Source organism: Macrotis lagotis, chromosome X (genome assembly GCF_037893015.1).
Source record: "Macrotis lagotis isolate mMagLag1 chromosome X, bilby.v1.9.chrom.fasta, whole genome shotgun sequence".
NCBI lineage: Eukaryota > Metazoa > Chordata > Mammalia > Peramelemorphia > Peramelidae > Macrotis > Macrotis lagotis.
The window spans coordinates 408,976,726-409,003,615 of NC_133666.1; the positions used below are offsets into that span (position 1 = coordinate 408,976,726).

Consider the following 26,890-nt stretch of genomic DNA (forward strand, 5'->3'; position numbering starts at 1 on the left):
CAAATCAGGGTTAAGTGACTTGTCCAAAGTCACACAGCTAGTAAGTGTCAAGTGTCTGAGGCTGGATTCGAAATCCTGTCCTCCTGACTCCAAGGTCAGTGCTCTAACCATTATGCAACCTAGCTGTCCATGGCATGATATACGATATATAATACACATATAACATGATATCAATACCACACATTATATTTATGACATTAATATAAATATTATATACACCATTAATATTATGTAATATTGAGTTATTGTATAATATTATACACAATTATAACATAATATTATATAATATTTTATATATTATATACCTATATATATGTATATTGCATACATATAATATGATATACACTACTATATTATTGATGTCATTTGAATATTGTGTAATATTACATTATACTATTAATACAGTATGATGTGAAATTGAACAATATAATATTATACTTTATTATTTTGCATTATAATATTTTATGTGATGGATTATGGCAAAGTATGACATGATTCATGATATAGCATGCCATGCCATGATATGATATAATGAATTCATCTTGACAATTAAGTTCTTCTATAATGTAATGTGTGTAATGGCACAGTGGATACAAAGCAGGACTTAGAATGAGATGGACGAGTTCAAATCTGGTCTTGGACACTCATAGTTTTATGACCCTGGGTAAATCAGTCGCTTCTCTTGTGGCTCTGTTTGCTTCCTCAACTATAAAAAAAATGGGTCAAAATAACACCTCCCACACTAATTGTTGCAAAGATAAAATTAGTGATCCCAGTGCCTAATAATAACCATCCCACTGACCTCTGCACTGTTATTTCTTATTACACTCTCACATGCTTTTCTATTTCCACTGATGGTCTGGCTGGCTTTCCCTCAACCATGCTTTCTTCCCCTGAGTACTTGCTGAAGAATGACAGGTGACATCAGGAATGCAGTTCCCCTTCACAATTGCAGGCTCCCTTACTTCCTTCAGATCATAGCCCAGAAGTCACCTCCTCCTTAAGTACTTGGTGTTTTTTTAAACCTTTCCAGGTGTGGGCTCTTCCCCTCTTTAATTTCCTTTGAACATTAGTATTTACTTTTATGTATACATGAGCTAATCTTCCAGTAACGTGTAAGATTTTTTCAAGTCAAGGGACAGCATACTTTTTTGTTCAAAAGAATTGAAAATGTGTCTTTGTTTTATAAAAAAATATATCAAATAAGAGTCCACAGATAAAGACAGTGTGCCAAAGTGGAATGTCTGGTGTCAGAAGTCTTAGGTTCTCTTCTCAGATCTGTGCCTAAATAGCTATGTGGCCTTGGAATAGTATCCTAACCTCTCTGAGCCTCCATCATCTGTAGAGATATATGGAATATTATCAGACCTCTAGTGATCTTTCTAGATCTAAAATCCTATGAAAATCACTCTTTCTATTTCAGTTAAATTGAGAGTTCTGATTAGTTGGATTACAGTAATTTGTTGTCATTTTTCTTGCATAAAGATATTTTTAACATGCATGATAAAAGAAAAAAACATTTTCTTGAAAAAATATTTCTCAACATTCCTCAGTTTTATTATATAATAATGCAAATCTAGTTTTATTATGTAATAATGCAAAAAAGAAAAAAAATTGAAAAACTATGAAAAGATTCAGAGCAACCCTAGGAACGCCTTGACACCTGGGTGGTGTTGCCTCAAAAGAAGTCAAAGAATGCTGTAAACACTGCCCAAATACAATTTATAAAAATCTGTGTCAAAGAACAGGTGTTACTGTTGTAGAGATGAATTCTCTACCTCTTTAGTCCACACTCATAAATTTTGAACTCCTAGGCCTCTAAATCACATGTATGGGGTCCATACAGATTTATGTGTCCTTTATTACTTTCCTCTGGGAAAAAGTAAAGACAGATCATCTGTCCACATTTTGCCAGCTGCTCTAAAACTATAGACACCAAAATGTAGCAATGGTCTGGATGCCAGGCCCCTCAGTGGCTTTCCATTGTACAGATGTTCCAGCACCTGGCTATTGATGGCCACTGTTTTACAGCAGTTTTTGCTCTAAGTTGAGGGTTTGGCCATAACACTAGCATTCCATCTCCAGATGGCTGTTATTACCACATAATTATTTTTAAATCTGATTTTTGTTTCAAATAATTTACTATTCTCAAATGTCACCTCCCTGTACAATACTGCTGAGATAAAACCTTGGTTTTGGGTCTACAGTGAAGTTAGTACAAGAGTGACCTACTTTATAGTGATTGATAGGTCCTTGAGTAAACATATTGGGGGGGGTGTATGCAGACATATTAAGTCAACATTAAAATTATATTAAATCTGTAAATAATTTCCTAAAAGAATAATTATTTTATATCTTAATTACAAATGATCTTCTTGGCTGTAAAAGAAGGAAGAAAAGAGAAAGAAAGAGTGAAAGAAAGAAAGAACAAGAAAGGAAGGAGGGGAAAGAAGTAGGAAAGGAGAGAAGGAGGGAAGGCAGGAAGGAGGGTGAAGTTGGAAAAGAGGAAGGAAGGAAGGAAGGATGGAGGGAGGATGGAGGGAAGAAAGGAAGGAGCAAGGAAGGAAGGAGAGAAAGAAGGAAGGAAGGGAGTTAAGAAGGAAGGAGGGAAGAAGGGAAGGATAGAGGGAAGGAGGAAGGAAGGAGGGAGGGAGGGAAGGAAAGAAGGGTGGAGGCAAGGAAGGAGGCAAAGGAGGGAGGAGGGAAGAAGGGAAGGAAGGAGTGAGGGAAAGAGGGAAGGAGGGAGGAAGATAAAAAGAAAATGGAATAATTAAAGGAAGGGAATGGCAGGAAGGGAAAGAAAAAGAGGGGAAAGGAAGGGACGGAGGGGAAAATGGAAGAAGGCATTTAGGAAATACTGAAAAATTATTTTTATAGTTTTACAATGAAATTCAGTGTAGCTTTTTTTGGAGAAGAGTACATAAAGAAAAAAGTTGACAAAGCTCTTCTATATTGAACTATATTGAACTATATTGAACTAATAATCTGGGAATTTTCCCTTACCATGTTATCACACAAATATCACAAGTCTAGACCCACCCACTTACATAATCACACACACATATATGCATATATGTATTTATAGTTTTTTTACATTTTCTCTAATCAAGTTTGTTAATTGTTTTGAGGAACTTGTATATATGTGTGCATATTTGTGTATGTGTGTATAGAAATGGTGAATTTAAACTTGTGATTTCATTAGTGCAGAGAATTCCTAGTATGAAAAGTCCCACAAACAAAGCAATTTACTGTAACTTTTAAACTCTTCGGATTGGGTTCTGAGGAGTGAAGTGTCTTGCTTCTTGTCATGTAATTAGCAAGAGACAGAGGAAAGATTTTATTCCTAGTCTTCCTGACTACAAGGCAGGCTAGCTCTTTATCCACTATTCTATGTTGCCTATTGCCATCACTATATCCTACTATGTCATGCAACTTAGGTTTGAGCTTTAAGAACTTAGGAAAGAGAGTTAATTCTGAATTACCAATTAGATGTGATTAATTACATTGTCTTTAGAAAAATAATCAGATGATCATGTGTAATTTTGATTCTTCATCAAGATGCTGTTGATGGTGACTTTAATTTCAATGCTCTATTTTAAAGGCTGTTTTTATACAGTTTTTAAACTAGGACTACTGAATCCATCTGTTTATGCATTTCCTGATGCACATCACCCCACACAGGGTCACTGATTGGTATAATCATTTTTAAAATCCAGTAAGACCTACTTCCTAATGATGTTAGAATAGGCAACAAATCAGGAGAATTGGGTTCTTTTTCTGGTAGTAGTATTTATTTACATTGTAACCTCTGGACAATAATGACCATCGGTCAATAATTTGACTTCACCATCAGATCAATATGGATCATTTTAATTATCCTTTGATATTTGAGGAGTGTAGTATTTTAAGATCCTTTGCTAATCATAATATATTTTCAGAACCATTGAAATTTTTTGCAGTTTACAAGCTTTACAGATTTACTTTTCATGTGACTCAATATAAACTATTCAGGGGTGTTAGTGAGCCAAGTGAAAAAACTTCATTTTTAAGATTGATACTATTTTTAAAAAGTTAATTCACATCTATGATTGAACAAGATTCCACAATTAAAACTTTATTGAATCAAGATTTATATGACCCAACTATTATCTGTTTTTACATGTTCTCTAATCAAGTATGTTCATTATTTGGGGGAGCTTGTGTGTATTTGTACGTGCATTTGAGTATATATATATATATATATGTGTGTGTGTAAGCATGCATCTTCACCTGCATATGTGTATGTATGCATGCATATTATTTCTGCATGTAAGCATATTTTACACAGTAGTTCTCGAAGTCTGTGAGAATACATTTCCTCAGGCAATATGCACTTGGCCAACAAATCACATTGTCTACTCACATTTATCTTGCTCTGCTTCAACTCCCTCACTCTCAGTGTCGCTTGGTAAAATCCATGGCTGACGAACAAGATGCAGATGCTTTAAAGAATCCTCCTGCCAGAGAGTGAATTCATATTAGAGACACATGTACAGGAGAATCAGTCATGTATGTGGGTGACTAGTTTAGGTCCATGAGTCAAGGACTCCACATTTTAATTACTTTCATATCACAGTTTTTCCTCTTACTCTGAGTTCATTTTGCTTTTTCAGTTTACCTTTAGAGTCTTACCATAGGGATTGAAATATTCTCTATAATGTTGTTTTCTGAATTAATATTTATGTCCTTCTTGGTACTCATTTTAGAAGTGTAATTATGCTAATACTATGAATATGAAATTTTCATTATTTTCATTTGGATTCTTATACAATTAGAAAATATTTGAGTCTTAAGGAACCTAAAATATCATGTCAACTGCATTGCCATGTTTTTGAAGACAATCCCTTTAAAATGTTTCTGTTTCTGTTTTTAAAGCATCTAGGATTAATTTTTTTTTTCATTTTGCTAAATATAGGTTGAGACAAGTGCTAGAGAGGAAAATAAAGTCAAAGGAAAAAAAGACTACTCTGTTTTCAAGGGATAGGAAAAATATTAGTGTCACAAGGGGAACTATTAAGTCCTGGTAGATGGGTTCAGTGGAGTCAGAATATACAGAGTAACAATACCAATAGCTCAGGAAACACTGGGGAAAGGTGCAATTCTTCACTATTTAGGAAGTCTGTATTTTTTGTGAGATTAGTATGAATTCTTAGTTATCCGGGAGTTCAAAATGTCTATGACTGTTATTCCAGGGTGTAGAATTTGTAGAAAAAAGAAAGAGTGGCTAGGGAAAGATGAGAGATGTTTTCAGCTGTTCATATCTTTTAGTCACATCTTGTCTCTTTGACTTACTCTCTTAATTCCCCCTCTGGCTGTGCTTCTGACTGTCCAGGTTGTATTTTTTTGAGTTCCCATAATGGAACATCCCTCTGCTCCTGTGGCTCCCTTCTCCCAGGGGTGAATTCCTCTTGGGGGTGTCCATTTGGAGGACAGACACAGACCAGTCATGTCCTGTTCCCTTCCTGGCCATGACGCTAACTCTCTGGACTTTGCCAACATGCCCACATGAAGGTATACTTTCACTTACACACATACTTTTTTAGCTACTCTTTTAAATTTGTCACCCCCACATCCAAATATAAACTCCTTGAGGCCAGGAGCTATCTTTTTACCCCAAAACATTTGTATCCCCAGTACTTCGTATACTGTCTAATCACCTTCAAGAATATTTGCTATTACTATCAATGGTGATGAGATTTGTTACATGTTAATGTTTGTGTGTGTGTGTGTGTGTGAGTATGTTTTGCATATATAGAATTCAATTTCTTCCAGGTTATTTCTATTTTCGTCATTAGCATTTTCTCATTATAAAGTTTTAAAGAGATCTCTAAAGTTATAGCTCTTGGGGTGGCTAGGTGGCACAGTGGATAGAGTACCGACCCTGGAGTCAGGAGTACCTGAGTTCAAATCCAACCTCAGACACTTAATAATTACCTAGCTGTGTGGCCTTGGGCAAGCTAACCCTCTTTGCCTTGCAAAAACCTAAAAAAAAAGTTATAGCTCTCAAAACTAGAAATTGATGTTCATTGATAGTTTCCCTAAGATTTGTTTGTTTTTTAAGCTTCTGTTCATTAAGGTGAATTGAGAATCCAAATGGCAACAGAGAGCAATTAATTTGGATTTCTGTTGAACTTGGTATGATTATATTTCTAAGGTGGTTACCAACTGGATATTAAAAATCTGTCTGCTAATGGAAATCAACTAATCAGCATCTAGGCCAAGAAGAGAAGGATATTTTTATATGTGTGTGTTTATGTGTGTGTGTGTATATATGTATATATGTATGTATTGGGATTTTTATTCTTTTTTAAAAATATTGTTCAGTGAAGAATAAATATCTTCTCATTAAGCCAAGGCTATTTCCTTAGTTCTTACCACTGGAGGCCCTTTAAAAGTTCCCATTTCTGTTCCAAGCCACCTTCCTATTCAAGACAATACCTTCATCTTCCTCAGTGGTAAGGCCCAGAAAAGGAGGGAATGGAATGAGAGAAAAAGCAGATAAGGAAACCCTCCCCATTCCAAATTATTTGGGTAGGTATAGGAAGGACCTCCCTATAAACAGAACAGGGAGAAAATGAAAGGTTCAAGAGACATTGGGGCAATAGAAGATAAAAAGCACATCCAAAGTCAAAGTCCTGAGGGTCAATGAGCATGGAGAATAGGTTTAGTGGGGAATGGACTTGAAATAAAAGTTGAAGGAAATGAATAATCAAGGAGCTAAAATTATATGAGTAAAAAAATTATGCACTTTTAAAAGAAAATTGCAGATGTTTTGAATGTTAAGATTTGCTTCCATGTATCTTTAAGAAATTGCAAGCAATGGGGACAATTTTTTCTTCATGTAAACATAATTTCATACTTCTTCCTATAAAATCTGGAGACCTTTAAAAGCTAAAATTAGTCAAGACAGAGAGAAAATCAATCTAGGTCCACTGGCTCTTTCTCTAAATTTTCTTTAAGCTGAGAGTTAAAAACAAGAACAGACAATCACAGACTCTCAGCTTCTTTATTCTTTATTTCGTAGTCTGGACCTCTATCATGGACCTGTGCTCCATCTCTACCCTGGGTACCTGGATTGTGATGGGTCACGTTTCACCATAACAAACTCACCTCAAACCTGCCATACTGGAATGGCTTCTTCCCAACAATATTCTCCTGTATCCAGACCACTGTTTCCCAGTGTTCTTCTATAACATCTTTCTGAAACTTTTGTATTTGTATGGTGTCACTTGGCAAAACTAATTATTGTAGATACTTTTTGTATCTCCATTGTCTTGTACTTAGTAAGTACTTAAGAGATCTCACAGGCATTTTATTCCAAACAAATCTAAATATAATTCTCTACCTCTATAATACTCATTAGAAATAAATATTGATAGTTTCCCCAAACATATTAAGGTCTTGCTCAATACTAAAGAAACAAATATCATAGCCTCCTACTTCAGGAAACTATAATCAGGACACTTGCCCTAATGTTTATTTTCATGTTTTCAGTGTTATTTTAATCTGGTGTTATTTTTTAATTCATAATTTAGTACAGTTTGTTGAAACGTCAGAGGTTTCTTCTATCATGAACTACTTTCACACTAATGTGTATCATCATGGCAAAGGAATAAAAAGGAGGAGAGAGAAATTTGGACTTGGAATTTTAACACAATAAAATTTCTTGTTATTAAAAGTAAGATTGTTTCCATTAAGGATGTCTTTCAAAAACAGAATATTTAGTTCTCTAATTTTTTTGCACAATTTCTTTGCTAAAATTAAATTACTTAAATTTCTTTCTTGTGAACAGATAGATTAGAAGTGATCATGAAAACAAAAGTTTAAAATAAAAGAAAAATCATTATAAGCTATTTAGCCTTTGAACCTGAATACTAAGGCCTGCTTGTACCAGCAAAGACATAATATATAAATCTGTTTTTCTATTTCTCTCCTTATCCTAAGCGTATTAGGCAAGAGTAGAGATTTTTTTCCAGCTCTAATGGCTTTGCTCTTGAAGAGATAAGCAGCATTCAGTTCTTCTTTGGAGTGAGTCACACAAAGTACAGAAGGATATATTAAATGTCTAAAATATGTAGGTTGGGAAGGATTTTTCTAAGCATTGAATTATTGGTTTTATAGACATAATAAAACAATTTCTGTCGGTAATTTTTTAAGTGTTTTACTTAAATTTGCCCTTGAACAGAGCAAGTAATATAACACACCTGCTTGTGTTCACCAGGCCAGCAAGGCAGGTCTGCATGTGTGCAGGAACTCAGATCAGGAGACAACTTGTAATTCTTTTTGATAGGGGTCACAGAGCTAAAATCATGAACATTTTTAAAAAACTTAACAGCTGACATGTTAATCTTTGCCAACTTACTAAAAAATTGTTCTGGGACACTTAAGCTGTGAAAGATTATAAATGTAAACTTTGAAAGAACAATGAACACTTTTGGATGATATTCCTATGGATTTCTTTTAAAGATGTAGAGTGTAAAAATTGCAAAAACAAACAGAAATAAAAAAAAAGAATTGATATCCAAAATAGTGCTTTAAAGTGTTTTGGAAAAACACTTTACATGTAGATTTTTGGGACAGTGTATATTGTTTCAATTAATTTTCACAAACATCTATAGCTTGGGATTACAGGCATTATTAGACCCCATTTTAGAGATGAAGAAACTGAGATTCAGTGAGTATAGACACCCTACTTACCATTCCACAGCTAGGAAATGTCAGAGATGGGATTTGAACTCAGGCCTTATTGACTGCAGGTCTAGCACTCAATTCAATATAGTTCACTAGACTTTTCCTCAACCACTGTCACATGCAATTAATGAAAATGTCTATGGTATAGGCATGCTAAGAATCTGAGACAGAATGTGATTTATATTTCTGAGTCACCATGTTATTCTACATACTAATAAAATAACTTTTTTAAAATGTCAGTATTTGTTAATTCACCTAGGGAGCTAATTCAGTCTCTAAATACAATCAAGAAGGTATTTGTTCAACGTGGGGCCAACATTGTTCTTCTATAGCATCTTTCTGAAACTTTTGTACTTGTATGGTGTAAACTGGCAAAACTAATTACTGTAGTGACCCACTTCCAGTATTTAACCAAATATAACAATGGTCTTCTTGAAAGCTAGCATATATCTCTTTCCTGCAAAATCTGAAAACTTTGTCTCCATTCTCATTACTTTTCTCTACTCTTTCTACCTAGACACTCTCTCTCTTTGCACTTCAAGACACTGATCTCTCTTGATTTTCCTCCCATTTAGTTGGGATTATCACCCCTGTTTCGAAACCTGTTATCGGGAGTATTCTCTCAAACTTCTTCCTGGGTCTTTTATTCCTCTGTGTGCTCCCCTGGAAATCCCATTAGGTACTATGAGTTCAATAATCTTCTCTATGCAGATTACTTCCAAACCACTATATCCAGGGATATTATCTCTGCATCATGGTGACCAATCACTAACTTCCTGTGGCATAGATATGAATCCACCTAGATGACTTGCTAAAATATCAAAGTCTGCATGTCCCAAAGAAAAGCTTCCCCTCCTTCAAAATCCTCTGTCTGTTGGGATGCTACTAATATTCTTGTCTGACAGATTCATAACTGGAATCATCCTCAACTTTTCTCTCTCCCTATATTCAGTCACTTGCCAAGCCTTACTGATTCTCTCTCCACAATATTTCACTTATCCAAACAATTCTCTTCACTGCAATTTGCATGGATATGGAATTTTCTAAAAGTCTTGTAATTGATTTCCCAGCATCCATTTTCTATCTTCTCCCACGTAGACTCCATACAGCTGCCATAATAAACGATCTTCTTTTTGGGTTGCTCCCCTGTTATACTGAGACAGGATTTTTATTAAGACTTTATGGAAGAGGCAGTTAGGTGGCACAGTGGATAGAGCACCAGCCCTGGCATCAGAAGGAATTGAATTCAAATCTGGCCTCAGACACTTGATAATCGCCTAGCTGTATGACCTTGTGTAAGTCATTAACCCCATTGCCTTAAATAAAATTGAAAAAAGACTTTATGGAAACACAGGGTAAACAAAGTGACTCTTGTTTTCAGCTAATATGTTGACCATTTTCCTGAACAAAGATAGCTGGACTGTCATAAATTGTTCAATCAAGCAATGACTGCTTGAATCAGGGCTGGTTATTTGTATTTGTATTGTTTGCCTTTGTGACTCTTCAGTTATAAACACAGGCATTCTCTGAAATAAAAGGGACCATCTTCTTTAGCCTCTTTGAAAACTTAATCCAATCTGAATCAATGATGCAGGAGATTTCCCCTTGTAGATAGATTTAAGGGATCTTTATCAAAACTTCTCTACAAGAAATATATTCTTATCTTCATTCAGTGATGTTTTTTTCTTACCACATTATAATTCTCATTTCCCTGATACTCTCAGAATTCAAATATAGACCTGTCTTGGGCAAAATATGCTTAAATATCCTCAGTAGCTTCTCATTTCCTAGAAAACAATAAACAACCATAGTTTAGGACCCTCCACAATTTATCTCCCACTTACTTTTTCAGTCTTTGTTTAAATTATTATCTCCCATTTTTATGATTTTTTTACATTCCAGTCAAACTGGAATGAGCTTGTCCTAAACCTGCCATTTCCTTAAACTCACAATTTTCCATTCTTCCTCTGTGCATTTAAGCCACATAGACCATCCCATATACACCTGGAAAGGATGGCCTCTTAATCTTAATCACTCAGAACATCATTGTCTTCTTTTAAAGCTTGTTTCAGGTGCTATCTCTCTGAAACCTTCTCTGATAGCCAGAGTGGTTAGTTCTTTCTCAATTTCTCTTGTACTATCCATGTGAGAGAGTTGTCTCCCCCCACCCCCAATACACACACACACACACACACACACACACACACACACACCTAATCACAGAGAAGGGACCAGATAAAAAGGTTTAAAATGCATTCAGCACAGGGAGTATATCTTTATGAGGTACAAATAATCCTCTATGAAATTCAGTTAATCAGCAAGTAAGGTAATAGGATAAAGAATGATATGACTCTGAGTGACTTTTGAAACTAAATTCAAAGAATCCAGGAAATAAACTCAGAGGAAAAATAGAAAACACATGAAGCTACAGACAAGTAAACTATAAGAAATCATTGGAACTGGGAGAGCAAAACAGGGAAAAACAAACTCCACAAAGAACTATACCACCTGGTAGTAGGTATATCTAGACAGAAGTAATGATGCTGAAACACCTTTGGACAAGAGACGTGCCCCCCAGCCCCCGCCAAGGTAATAATCTTCTCTCTGTTCTTCTTCTTCATAGGACCTGAAACTTTTCCATCTAGCCATAGGAAAAGTCTACTTTTCCTTGTTTAAAATTTTTACTTTGTCTTTATAAACAGTATCAACCATCAGTGTTTCTTGTCCTTATCAAGAACATGTTGGGAGTAGGTAACTGGGGGGTGATTATGTTCCCAGAGAAAAGATGGAAATAAATATAAAAGTTGAGGTGGTTTGTAAAATACTGTCTCTGCATGGGGGCTCAGAGTTAACAAAAATAATAGAGAAAGTGTTCATACTGCAACCCCCATCTGGGCAACGAATCAATAGAAGTCAATGGGGAAGAGAAGTTAGGAATGGTTGAAAAAAACCTGATTTATACCTCCCACCTCATTGGTGTAATATTTACTTATATACATGTTGTATTTCCCAATATCTAGTAAAATAAAAGTTCCTTAAAGTAAAAACTTTCATTTTTCTATCCTCAATACACATAGTATATCCATTATGCATAGCATAATGTCCTGCATATTTATTGAGTATTTTTAACATATTAACATTTCAAGATGCATAGCAGATTAATGGAACAAAGATGACAAGTCACCATTCATATATAATAAAAACATACCACAAGAGCACAAATTTAGAACTAGTTTGACTTTTAAAGATCATCTAATCAAATAATTTTAAAAATGAGAAAACTAATTCCCATGAAAGTTAAATGACTTGCCCTGGGTCCCACAGTTAGTAAATAGCTTGAATTCAAACTGAGTTCCTCTAATTTCACATCTGTCTCCTTACATACTGCCATTTCCTTAGGATAGACAAGGTAGGAAAACAAATACTCAAATTTACTAAATTTATTTACTAAATATATTTAATTTACTAAAATAAATCTAAGACATTCTGGTTCAAACTACCTAGACTATCTTTCATTTTTGATGAAACAATTCCAAATAGAATAAGCATTTTTAGAAAGAAACTGGTATATTAAACCCCATTTTACATAATATTTCTGTATTGCAAGGTGAAGCATAACTAGCCTTCTAGAATTCTTTAATTCAATTCAAAAGTCATTTATTAAGCAATTGGTGTACATAGATCACTTTATTAAGCAATGGGAAAGATAAAAGATTTAGGTGATTTACAGGCCCTGTCCTTAAGACAGAACCCTGTAGTGGGATATATTTAAATAAAAAAACTTTATCTTTTAAACTGGACACAGGATTTCACAAGTATATAAAGATCTAGGCAAGGAATTTTTTCTACAAGGACAGATTAGCATCTGTTCTGTATCTTATAGTTTTAGATTTTTGTCTTACAACAAATAACTCATCCTTCAAGAATCCATGATTTCATAATAATCACTACCAATACAGATTACAACCCCTACAACATTTTAGCAATTCAGTTTTCATAAATTGCTTTGGCTATAAAAAATCCATCATCTAGTGACCAGTCTTTTGGTGATGAACTTCTCTGTACTTGTCTAGGCAGGACCTCCAGTGACAGACATATAATCCATCATCACCAGTATCTAACCAGGAACTTTGTAGTGCTGTCAAAAGGAACAGAGAGTGCCCAAGAAGGTCGAGTGCAGAAGATATCTAAAGGTCAAAGATGATGAGGATTAAGAAGAGGTCTTTGGATTTGGTGAGTTTAAGAGAGGAATTTCAATAGTAGGGGAAGAAATTAGGTTTGATGGAGTTTAGGAAGACTATTTTTTAAGATTTTTGGCGCTGAAGGAAAGGGGATGGAATGGTAACTGTGCACAGGATAGAAATGCTTATCCTTAATCCTTGAAGGAGACCATGATATCAGAAAGATAATCCCATGACAAACACATGAATTGGATGAGTGGGGGGGGGGGGCTGTGCTGAACCTCCACACTTTTTCCTCCAGAACCATCAGGGTCCGGTGGCCAGATATGGATCAGGATGACTGGAGATGACCCTGAATGAGAGGTAATCAGGATTAAGTAGTTTGCCCAAAGTCACAATAAGTATCAACTATCTGAAGCTTGGGTTTGAATTCCCATCCCCCTGACTCCAAGACCACTCTATTCACTGCACCATCCAGCTGACCACAGGGTAGAAGAAGCCTTTCTTGTATCCCCCACTCTTAATGCAGTGCCTAGATTGTAGCTTGATAAATGTTAGCTAACTGCTGACTATGGAATATTTGTAAATATTTGGGGAAGAATCAGTCAAGAAGATAAGAATGAAAATGCTGGCAAGGGAGGTGGGAAGGAGGATATAATGATAGTTAAGTTTATGTTCTGAAACAGTTGAAAGGAGATAGATCAAGGGCACACACATCAAAGGATGGCAGGGAGCAGAGATAACTTTTCCCAAGGCAAGAAAAAAAGAAGAGAAAATGTATGGTGATACAAGAAGTTTAGAGGGAGAATTCATGGCAGCTCCTATTAGATGATCTCATTTGGTTATTATCTGGGCTAAATGTAGAAGTTGGATTTATTGATACAACCTTGTGAAGAAAGAAAAACCTTTTTAACTCGAGATGAAAAATGAGATTTTGAAGAACTAAAAAATTTCTCTAAATAAACTTAGTGATAAAAAATATTAACTTTAATATCTAGCATTTTATTGTTAATTTTCCAATTTGCTTTCTAAAAATAAATACATTAAAAATTTAAAAATTTTTTAATACTTCTTTAATAAAGTCAGTCTTGATAATACCAGATTTATGTATCTGCAGACAGACCCTTATTCCAGTAAGCTCTTTCCTAAACCCTTCTCTGTCCTCAATAGCAGTCTAGAATACATAAAGTAATAACAGATCTTAGGATCACAGAATCATAACTCTAAAATTTGAAAGAAACTTAGAGACCTTCAAGTGCAATTTTCTCATTTGGGAAGTAAGGCACAAAGAGATGGTCACTTGCCCAGTCACAGATTAAGTATATGTGAAATAATCTCTGAAAAATGGGATAATATGTGTATTACCCTGTCCTATCTGCCTCTCAAATGCTATAATGTGAACATCCTGTGGAAATTGTGGCGCAATATTCAAATATAAGTTATTATAACTATACAAAGTTGACATGCAATCATTTTTGAGTGAATTGTGCCAAAAAGTCAAAAACTTTTCTTACAGTAATGTCCTTTAAAAAAGCACTTATGGAACAAGTAAATGGTTCATTGATAGAATGCCAGGCCTGGAATCAGCTAGAACTCAATTCAAATATAGCCTTAGACGTTAATTGTGTGGTCCTGGACAGGTCACTTCATCCCAATTGTCCCCTCCCCCCAAAAAAAAGTATGAACTGGGGGACTAGAAACCCTGGGTAAACTGTTAATTACAATCATCAAGTCACAAGTTCTTTAAGACTGTTTCCTCTTGGGTATAGAAATTCTGGTATTACCTTTGTAAACCTACAACACTATACAGTAGCTAGTTGGTACAATAAAAATAATAAATTCATTTCATTAAAAAATTCAACTTGGATTTTAGCTGAGTCCAGGGATTGAAAGTTCTGAATCATTCACACATACATGAGAAATTTCAGTAACTTAGCTTGCTGGAATTATTTTAAGAAATTAAATTTATTCTAGTTCCTCTTCTATAATAAGTAATTACAATCAAAATTCAAATTAAGGACAAAATTCTAATAATTTTGCTAATAGCTACTCACTATTCCTTTACATTTCACCAAACCTACTGTCTAGTCACAATTTATTCATTAACTTTTGTTCAAGGATCAAAGAAGAGAATCTTTACCTAATTTCAAAGAAAATGGATTTTTAGGAAAAAATACATCAGTGTGTGATACAGAATAGTGGGACGTGGAAGGATATAAAGCCCAGTTATTATGCAATGACCCATTGAGTCAATATGTTCATAATTCTAGAAGTGAGATGAAGTTTCTCCTAAAATGCCTCTGAGTTAGAATAGCATTTATTCAAAAAAAGTATTTCATTCAACACATTCCTCTATATTAAGATTTCAATTTATATATAGAAAAATATTAAGTACATGCAATTCTCTCGTCTCTGTCTCTGTCTCTCTCTCTGTCTCTCTCTCTGTCTCTCTCTCTCTCTCTCTCTCTCTCTCTCTCTCTCTCTCTCTCTCTCTCTCCTAGCTGGCAACTTGGATAGACTGCTGATCCTAGAGGCAAGAGGACATGAATTCAAATCTGGCCTCAGACACTAACAAGCTATATGATTCTAGGTAAGTCACTTTACTCTCTTGACTTCAGTTTTGTCATCTGTGAAATGAGCTGGAGAAGGAAATGGCAAATGGCAAACCATTCCAGCATATTTACATACAGTTGAGAAAAATAGCTCTGAATTTTTATTTTAATTTCCTCCTCATTGGTGGTAAGTTCACCCTTTTCATTTTTAATACTGGTAATTTGGTTTTCTTTCTTTCTTTCTTTCTTTCTTTCTTTCTTTCTTTCTTTCTTTCTTTCTTTCTTTCTTTCCTTCCTTCCTTCCTTCCTTCCTTCCTTCTTTCTTTCTTTCCTTTCTTTCTTTCTTTCTTTCTTTCTTTTTCTTTCTTTCTTTCTTTCTTTCTTTTTCTTTCTTTCTTTTTTCCTTCTTTCTTCAAAGTAACCAAAGCTTTATCTATTTTATTTTTGCTATAAACCCACTTTTTCATTTTATTTATTAGCTCAATAGTTTTCTTACTTTCAATTTCATTAATCTCTCCTTTAATTTTTAGTATTTCCAAATTGGTATTTAATTGGGGATTTTAACTTGTTTTCTTTTAAATTTTTTTCCTTAGTTGCATGCCCAATTCATTAAACTCCTCTTTCTCTATTGCATCATGTAAGCATAGAGATATAAAATTTTCTCTGGTGAATGCTTTGGTTGTGTCTTACATTTTTTGCTATATTTGTCTCATTATTATCATTGTCTTGGATGAAATTGTTGATTATTTCTATGATTTGTTGTTTGACCCACTCATTCTTTAAAATTAATATCTAATTAATTTTATATCTATCTTTGCAAGGCTCTTTCTAACATGTAGTTTTTATTACACATGCTCTAAAATGATACATTTAATATTTGTCTTTCCTCTTTTGATTTGAAGTTTTTAATGTCATAGTACATGGTTAATTTTTACATAGATTCCATCTACTACAGAGAAAAAAGGTCTATCCCTTTCTATTTCAATTGTCTCCAGAAGTCTACATATCTAATTTTTCTAACATTCTATTATTTCTAACATTCTATTAATTCTCCTTAACCTCTTTATTTCTTTTGTGATTGTATTTTTCAAGTTCTGAGAAAGGGATATTGAGATCCTCCACTGGTAAAATTTTGCTCTCTATGTCTTCTTGTAACTTCTCCTTTAAGAATTTGGATGCTATATCACTTGGTGCTTATATATTTAGTGTTAATATTATTTCATTATGTATGGTACTTTTTAGTAAGATGTGGCTTCCTTCCTTATCCCTTAAATTAGATCTATTTTTACTTCTGCTTTTTCTGAGATCAGTACTGCTGCCTCCTTTTTTTTTAACTTCAGCTGAAACATAATAAATTCTGCTCTAGACTTTTACCTATACTGTGGGTATCTCTCTGCTTCAAATGTGTTTCTTATAAACACCATATTGTAGAATTTTTATTTTTTAATCTATCCTGCTATCCACTTTCATTTTATGGGAGATTTCATCCCATTCACATTCATGGTTATGAATTATCTTTTATCCTATTTTCCCTTTTTGTACTTTGCTCTCTCCTTTCTTCCTATCCCTACTGACCAGTATCAGTCTACCCTCCCTACTATCAGTCCCTCTTTCCTTTTTTCCCCCTTTTCCCCTTTACCCTCTAATTCCCTTTAGGATAAAATAAAATTTAAAACTCAATTTAAAACTCAATCCTTTTTTGAGCCAAATACATAAGAATTAAGATTCAAGTAATTTCCCCTCCCTTCTTTCCCTCTACTGTAATAGTTCCTTTACAAATCTTCACTTGATGTAATTCATTCTACTCTGTCTCCTCCTTACCTCTTTTCCCAGTACAATCCTTTTCATATATTAATTTTTCAAGCCAACTCATCAAAATCAATTTATGCCAATATCATCTGTCTAAATATACTCCTTCAAATGGAGATAACTCAAGGGTTATAAGTCAATGGTTATAAGTATTATCTTCCTGTGTAGGGATGTAAACAGTTAATCTTTTGTATAACTTTTTTTTTCCTTTCTTGTTTACCTTATTATGTCCCTCATTGGTCTTGGATTTAAAGATTGAATTTTCTATTCTGCTCTGGTCTTTTCATCGGGAGTGCTTAGTAGTGCCCTATTTCATTGAATATTCATCTTTTTCCTTGAAAGAATATGTTCATTTTGCAGGATAGCTGATTCTTGGTTGTAACTCAATATTCCAGGTCCTATGATCCTTAAATGCTTAAGTTGTCAAGGTCTATATAACCCTGATTTCACTCTTTGATATTTGAATTATTTGTCACTGTTTGCCTACAATATTCGCTCATTGATCAGATAATTTTGGAATTTTATTACAATATTCCTTGTCATAATCATTCTGGGATCCTTTTCAGGAGGTAATGGAGTTTCTCAATAACTATTTTACCCTCTTACTCTGGGATACCAGGATCGTTTTCTTTGATGGTTTCTTTTTTTTGTTTGTTTCTTTTTTTTTTTGCAAGGCAAGTGGGGTTAAGTGGCTTGCCCAAGGCCACACAGCTAGGTAATTATTAAGTGTCTGAGGTCAGATTTGAACTCAGGTACTCCTGATTCCAGAGCCGGTGCTCTATTCACTGTGCCACCTAGCCGCCCCTGATGGTTTCTTAAAAGATGTTATCCAGACTCTATTTTTGATCATGGCTTTCAGGTAGTACAATAATTCTTAAATTATCTCTTCAGGATCTATTTTTCAAGTCATTTCTTTTTCTCTTGATGTATTTTATAATTTCTTCCATTTGCATTTTTTTATTCTGCTTGACTCATTCTTGATGTTTCATAAAGTCATTAGCTTTTCCTTGCCCAATTATAATTTTCAGGGTATCATTTTCTTCTGTTAGCATTTATATCTCCTTTTCCATTTGACCAATTCTATTTTTAAAAGAGTTAGTTTCTTTTACCATTTGCCCAATTCTATTTTTAGAGCCCCTTTCCCCCCTCATTTGTCCAATTATATTTTTAAAGGAGTTGTTTTCTTCAGTCAATTTTTGTATTTTCTTTTCCAAGCTGTTGACTTTCTCTGGCATTTCTTTTCCCATTTTTTTTCTAATTGATTTTTAAAATCTTTTTTGAACTCTTCCAAGAGGATTTTTGGGTTTAGACCAATTCATATTGTCCTCTAGGGCTTCACATTTGACCTTTTTTTCTCAATGCACTTTTCTGAGATGATGTTTTTGAGTTTCCTTATCACCACATAGCTTTCTTTGATTAGGGCTTCCTTCTGTTTTTCACTCGGTTTTAGCCTAATTCATAGTTTTAAGGTTGTTATCTGTTCCTTTGCCACAAGGAGCACTGTCCTCACTAACTTTGTGTGCATTGGAGTCTCAAGTGTTAGTGGATTTCCCACTGTACTGGGATTTCCCAGTTTAGTTGTGCCCACTGACCTGGGGTTCTGAGTTCAAAATTTGCCTCCTCTGCTGGGTCCGGAGCTCTCTCAGTAGGCCTACTATGTTGTTGACCTGCTGAACCAGGACCTAGGAACCTCAAATGGTGATCTGTGCTGGGGCTGAGGGCCTTCCCCACCCTTGTCTGAGCTGGGCCACATTCCCCCAATAACCAAGTGAGATGGACATTTCCTGAAGCTCTTTCAAGATATCTTAATATGAAAAATGTTTTATCCTGTCTTTTTCTGGGTTCTGCTATTATAGAGACCTGACTAATGTTGTTTCTGAAAGAAGTTGAGAAAATTTCAGGGAAGTTCCTGATTTCTTTGGCCATCTTGATTCCAATCTCCACTGCAGTATCTTTGCCAAGAAAAACCCAGAAGGGGTCACAAGGATTTGCACATGAATAATTGATAAAACCACAATAACAAACACTGAGTCACAACTATATGTATAAGGGTTGTGAAGCCTTTAAAGTGGGAATTGATTATTGGGGCACCTCTGCTCAAGGCATCTCAAGAGAACTTGACATATTCCCACTTTCATGTAATTACTTCTTTACACTTCTTTAATATTTTCTTCTAATTTTTCTACACCAAATTTTTAGCAATTCTCCTATCCTTTCTAGCTTTCCCTATTTATAACTTCTTTTATCCTTTTCTCTTTGTTATACTTTTACTTAAGCCTTTTATGAAGTTATTTTCTTTCTTTCATTGCAAGTTTTAATCTCCATATTCTTCATAGAAGGACTTTATAGACTTGAAATTTGAATATGAAATTTGGAAAGTAGTTAAAAGAATAGTATGAGACCTTTTTCTTCTAAATCTTGACTCAAGTTGATATAGTCCGTGCCTACCCCCAAAGGAGAAAATGTTTAAGAATAGAATAGGCCAGTTCTCATAACAATAAGTGAGACAATCCAGAACAGTAAGTTTTTTTTTTCCCTGAGGAAATGTTAAGGAAAAACCCACTAAGAATTCTATCTCATGAGATAGAGAATTTCTAACCCATACTACTATCCTTTTAAAATTTTTGTTGCTTTATAGCCTCTTCTCAAAAATATGTAAAGATATATGCTCTGACTTCTAACCCAACTTCTAATTTAGTCACATGATTGAATTTGGACAGAGGTAATGGATGGTGGAGTTAATCTAACTATAATTTTTTATTTATCTTCATTTCATTTTTATCTTTATTTTAGACACTATTTAGATTAAGGAAGAAAGGGAGAGAAAAAAAGGAAGACATGAACAAAGGAAGGAAGAAAAGTATATGCCATTATTTGATTAGCTTTCTGCCTAATTACATGATTAGAACTGAGAATAGACACAATACAGAATACAGGGATGATTTAATGTAGAGGTGTTTTCCATTATGGAAAATGCATTATATTGCTTTTGTATTTCTTCTGGCAACTGACACTGCTTTTGATAAGATGAGTATTATTTATAACATGTGGGCAGTGCTGGCAAACACTAAGCCAATGAACTGAATCAAAAGAAAGTAGTTTCAGGCTGCCTTAAAAATCCTTCTTAAAACTCACATCTTCCATGAAGTGTTTCAGTGAGAGACCCCTACAAGATGCTTCTCCCTAAAGACTAAAAGGAAGAGAGGTTGAAAGAAGAGTCAGGGGTCTGATTGAAAAAGAAGAGTAACAAATTGGGGGAGAGGAGAGGAGAAAGATTAGGGAATAATTCCATCTCTTCAAAACTTCCTCACTTTCTCAGCTGGTACACATCTGGGTTATGATAGCATTAAGGTAATTTGGTATGTCCTCTCACTCTAGGAAAAATATTAACTCTTTCATAATCATAAGGATTTGGGGGGAAATGTCATGTTCTTATTTACACCTAAGACAAGATGTCTTAACTTCAATGAAAATTTTTTCAGACTAATTTGTAAGCATAAAGAACAAATTTTGTAAATAAAATGTGGTTAGTTCAATGATTAGATAAGTTTCCTTGCCTTGACACATATTATCTAAACCTGAAATATTTTAAAGAAATGAAACATGATGTAAGCCTACTTTTCAATGAATTTAAATCCAGTAGATATCTCCTGAGAGTTATCATACAAAATCAGTTTGAAAAAATAGCGTGTTGATAATAGGATCATTTCTCTATTATATGGATCCTTTGGACTTCACTTTAATACTATATATTAAAAATAAAAATAAAAAATCTGAAATATATAAGCTTAGATCTTAAAAATTTTATGTAGACAAAAAGTTATATTTTCAGACTATCCATTAGTTTGAAAAATCATGGAATGTTATATCTGATAAGTTGTTATCTTCAGCAGTGCCTTTGCATCATCCCAGCACATTTCCAATAATCAGTCCCATTTCCCCCATGGGTTTAAAATCAGGAAGACTTCTTCTGAGTTCAAATTCAGATGCACATTTACTAGTCATGTGACCCTAGGCAATTCACATAACTCTGTTTGCCCCAGTTCCTCATGTGTAAAATGTCTTTGAAAAGGAAATGCAAATAACTTCAGACATGACACAAAATTATTGAGCAAAAGATTTCAAAAGAATAATTTATGTTTGAATGGTTTTTAAACAAATTTAATTTTCCTTTGATATTTTTATGATTTCATTGATATTTCCACTGGTATAATGGAAATATCTTGGGCACAGCTAAACAACTTTTAGCATTAAAAAAGTTGCTTGGAACACTAAGGTTAAATCAGTTAATTAATCAGTCAGTATCAATCAACTAGTCAACTAATATTTATAAGTCACTGTCTCAGGGTCACAGAGTTAGTTTAGATTAGACGCAAGCTTGAACTCAAGTGTTTCTGACACCAAGGGTGATATCTAAGAAGAGTATTTAGTGCTTTGTATGTGTGATTTCATTTGATCCTTATGATAACTCAAGGGGCATAGATTATTAGCCACATTTAATAAATGACAAAATGCAGCACAGAGAAGAAAATTTTTAATTTTTTAAAACTCTCTTTTGCACACACACATACACACACAGAGGCAGAAGCAGAAGCAGGACTAGATTTTAGCCTTTTTTCTCTCTGTTATGAAGTTAGAAAAATAGTGTCTAAAAATACAATAAACATTAATTATACTGTGTGTATATGTATATGTGAGAGCAAAATTGTGCGCATGAAAGAGAAAGAGTATTGCACTTCTTTTAATCAGGAAGGGGTTAGCAGTTTCTTAAAAGTAACATAGCAATTAAAGAATGCTTCAATTTTTTTAAAAAAGTCAGAATCCCTGGTCTAACCATTGAGGAAGTAGTAGTACCATCTGTCCAAGCTTTTTGGCCTCTATTAGCTAAAAAAGAAAATGAATATAATTGTTTTTGAGCATTTCTAATTTACAAAATCCTTTTTGAGTATGATGTTGAAAAGTACGATGTAGTTGCATTTTTGTCAACTAAAATATAAACTGCTCTGGAAATGGAGACCCAAAAAAATTCCTTATGTTATGTAGTTTTTTTTTTCCCCATACTAAACAAGAGGCAAAAGAAAACTTACTTCAGATAAACTGCTTCTCAGAGTTGTGCTTGTTAACTTTTCTCCACATATTGGAATAACTAGCCCAGAAGGAGTGCTGGGGGCTCTCCCAATTTGGCTCTTAGATGGGACAGACTTGCTCCTTTGAATATTAATAATCCTCTCCTTCTTTCCTTGGTTGCTAGGGGTAAGAGGTCGAGACAACAAACTGTTTGGAGTTACAGGTCTGCTTCCTGGAACTGTCAGCGTCTGAGGTCTGTTTGTCTGGGCTATGAGAAGATGAGACCTACTATTTGAGATACTAGAGACCCGTACTCTGCTGTCAACTGAAGGGGGTGATTTGTTTCCCTGGAGCTTGAGTTGAATGATTTTCTCTGTTTGGCTGGATTCTGGAGGTCTTGTGCTAAGGCTTGATGATGCCTGAAGATTTCCTTGAAGGTCAACTGAAATACCATGCATATTGCTAGGACTTCTCGTAAGTCTTCCTTCATCCCAAAGTGCAAGATCCTTTTCAATATCTACACAGAAGAAAAAAAAAAGAATCATCTTCTTAAAAGCTACACAGATTGTCATTCATAAATTTATTGAAATAAGTGGAAAAGATGAATACACAGCATAAAATAAAATTTTCACAAGTAATGAAATATAGAGGAAATAAAAGCTTCTTGGCAAGAATCAAGACTTTGGAGAGAGGCCAACCAGACAAAGAAAACCATCAGAAATCAGGATCTTAAGATTCAAAGGAATATGATCATATGTGAAGTACTTAGCTATTTCTGTGATGGATTTTTCATTATTTAAATTGTAATGGCAACATGTTGTCTATTAAAATAATTTGTATTTGGAAAGAATAATTTCTAAATTACAAAGTCTTAAAATTGAATGCTAAATTCAAAAACTAGTTTTTACTTTTTGATATCAAAGATACAGAGCAAAGTAATAGCTTGTTAATTTCATGTATATTGATGAATATATATATATATATATGCAATTGTACTTTTAAAACAGACATAAGGGCAGGGCATAGTAGTTAAGAAATAAGTATTTTGTTTTTTGTTGATATAAACAATTTCAAAAACTCCTTGAAATATGGTTTTACTTTTTATTTTGTAAATCATCAAAATAGCCAAGTATTTTAAAAAATGCTTTAGAATGTGAATTTAAAAAATACAGTGTAAACTCTCAGGAAAAGGGGACCATGGTGAATAAAAATGTATCAAACAATCCATAAGGATCGATGCAATGCAGACTTTACACACAATTCAACTAGCATATATAGCCATATTCACCCATTTTACCAAGTTCTAAGCAAGTAGGGAAAAAAAAACCTCCCATTTTCAGCTATTTTTAAGGCAACCATCCTATAATAGATTTGGATAGCCAATGCAATATGGTAGAAATAGTTCTCTGGCATCAGAGGTCTTATATTCACTTTGGATAGGTCACTTTTCCTCCCAAGTCTCAATTTCCTCATCTGTAAAATGAGAAGGTTGAACTACATGGTCACTGAAGCCCCTTCTACCTCTAAATCTAGATCTATGATCCATAACAATAAATCACTCTGTAAAATGGGACTAATAATGCCTATAATATCAACCTTGAGAAGAAGTGAGTGGTATAATGGAAAGAGAATTAGGTTTGGAGTCTAAGCTTACCTACTATCTGTGTGACCATGGCCCAGTCATTTATCCTCAATGATTTCTAGTTTCCTTGTTTTGAAAATAAGAGGGCAGGACTTAAAAATGTTGGGCATGCCTTCCATTAATAAATATATTCCTGGGTGTTAGAGGGCTAACTTTGGAATCTATCAGACTTACATTGAAGTTTTGCCTCCAGCACACATTGGCTATGTGGTAACAACTATTAGTACCTAATGATTCAGCTTTTTAGAAGAGATTTCCACTTTGGGTGTTACTAAAGATTGCTTGAATCACCAGTACAACAATAATTAAAAATCTGATTCACATGTTTGTTTCTTACTTTTTCACTTCATTTTTAAGATTCGTTGTAAAAAAACATAAAATAATGATAATAATTGGCATCTGTAGTTTTTGGACTTACATCTGAAAATATTAAAGAAATATATTATATTTGCTTTAATGTTACAAATCTGTTTATGAACATTATGTAATTTAATTGTCATAAGAAACATTTGAAAAAAGTTTTTCAGGTATTATTATGCCCATTTTACTCATTATGATAATGAAGTTCAGTTTCTTTTAGGAATATAGGAGGCATCATCAGAGGTGAGATGCTTTATATATACACATAACCATGTATGTATATATATATATATATATATAATGTGTTTTAATTTCTTTTCATTTATATATTAGCACTGTGTATGAATGTTTTGCTTCTGTTGAGATTTAGAAATTATGGATACTGATTTTATTAATAAAGCAGACAATCTCAATCACAGTCATAGTCATTTCTTATACAGTCATAAGTTTTATCTGTCTGACTCTGGGGCCCAGGGGAAGCACTTAAAATTAGCGTAAATCATATTAGTAATGTTCAGCTTAAAAGACTGATACTCAGAAGAATAGATTCTAAATGGCTAACTATATCTCTAAAGATGTCATCTGTAACCTTTCATTGATCCAAATCTTTTGCTGCTTCAAAAAAGGGTAATTATTGAGTATATATCTAGAAAGGCAGTTAGAGATATTTCTTGGTGCTGTGATTTAATCTTAAACTAATCTAATTGAAAGACTGACCTCATAAAATCAGTGCACAATTTTGATTTTACCTTTTGAGATAATTATGCCTTTACATTCACTTCCATTAAGCTTTTAAAAAAATCAATACCCATCACTTTGGAATTTGTAAAATACCTGTCTTCAGTCTCCAAGGTTAGTGAGTAAGAATTTGAACTTCATAATTTAAACCAAACATACAATGTATTCTTTTAAAATTAAATTAACCTGTGTCTTTGTAAAATGACTACAGGACTAGGGGTCACTGACTTCCTGAACTATGACTCAGAAAAGAGTACACAGGAAAATTGATATGCAATGCCCATGTGTAATAAGAGTTTAATGTATATCATATCCTTGGGCCATGTTTCCTTAATTCTAAAAAAAGTGATTGATTTTACAGATAAGTAATATTTCTAGTCATTTCATTTCTCCACATATAAGGAAACAGATTTCCACCCCAAATGCATGGACACAAATAGATTTCTTATTTGTTTCCCCCTAACATATGTCTCTGATTTTCTTTCAGTAACAATTCTGTCATCCTTAGAAAAAAGGCCTACTTTCCTAATTCAGATACTCTTGTACAATTTGACACACACTAAATAGTTTTAATTCAACATGTCTAAGCATCCTTTCAGTCTTTCAAGTGTAAATAAAATGTCGTCAATAAGTGCTAATACATGTATATATTGTGTGTAGTATGTGTGTATGTAAGTATGTATATATATATATATATATATATATATATATATTCTAGTTAAACACCAGAAAAAGTTCTTGTCTCATACAAAATTTGCTATTTGTCTCTGTAGATGCATTTCTTATCTATTAAAATAATTCCAAAATAATTGAGAGAAACCTCAAATTCAAGTGAATATTTATATAAAAATAATCAAATTGAATGAATTAATATTTTGAATTAAGTGAATTTTCAAATGCATTAAAAGTATGTAATAAATAATATGTTATTAGGAAAAATGATAATTTCAGAAAAATGAATTATTTGTAAGTTTCATTAATTTTAAAAAACAAAACAAAGAAGAAGCACAGGAAACTCATCCCCTAAATAATTTAGAGATTGAGGGTGGGGGAGAATCTTAGCATCATAAGACTAAAACCAGGAAGAACTAAATCTATTAAAATATTAAAGTTTGGAGCTTTGTCTTACTGTTTCTAGGACAATGTTGTAAAGGTGACTTTGCTTATTATGGACACCTTTATTAGTTATCATTATTCTTAAATGTGCTTTGCCTCTATAAGCATGATTCATATTTTATGATTAACTTCAAAACAAATATGGAATAAAGACTGGATAATTCTTAGGGAAGCATGAAGATATTGGAGATAAGAACAAATAATTACTTGTTCTTAATGTAATCACTTACAAATATTTTTATCTATACTAAAAGATTCATTATTTAAGGTTAATAAGCCTTTCTTGGCTTGAGTTTTAATCTAAACCTAGGATCTCCTTCAACCTGCATATACATACGTGTATATATATGGCTGTCATTAATAAATTCATATTTCATTCATGCAATGGTAAATATATGCATGTATATACATATACAAGGCTTTTGGCACTATATTAAAGTACTATAGAGAAGAAGTTCTTAAATAATTAAAAAGTCTCCCAAGGGAAAAAAACCCTGAAATTAGGAACAAGCACAAGACTATGCTCAATACTTTGAAAATACAGTTCAATCAGTCAATACCAATGTTTTTGATCACATACATTTTCTATTTGACATATTAAAACTAGACAGGTCAAATGGTAAATCTAGAAGATAAAAACTCTAGTAGTTTTTTTCCCTAGACTTTTATTTGTCCTTTCCTTATTCTGTTTTATA

At 33.6% G+C, this 26,890-nt stretch overlaps 1 protein-coding gene across 2 annotated transcripts in view; it reads right to left on the reverse strand.

Annotated features, from left to right (window-relative positions):
- The window catches only part of CXH8orf34 (chromosome X C8orf34 homolog), a 443,848-nt gene that overhangs the window by 32,861 nt on the left and 384,097 nt on the right, over nt 1-26,890 (reverse strand). For both annotated transcript variants that reach the window (XM_074203923.1, XM_074203922.1), the window contains exons 12-13: nt 22,360-22,856; nt 4,403-4,496 (exon numbers count right to left, since the gene is read on the reverse strand). In XM_074203923.1, coding sequence (XP_074060024.1) covers nt 4,403-4,496; nt 22,360-22,856 — 591 coding nt within the window. The remainder of the gene's footprint in view (nt 1-4,402; nt 4,497-22,359; nt 22,857-26,890) is intronic.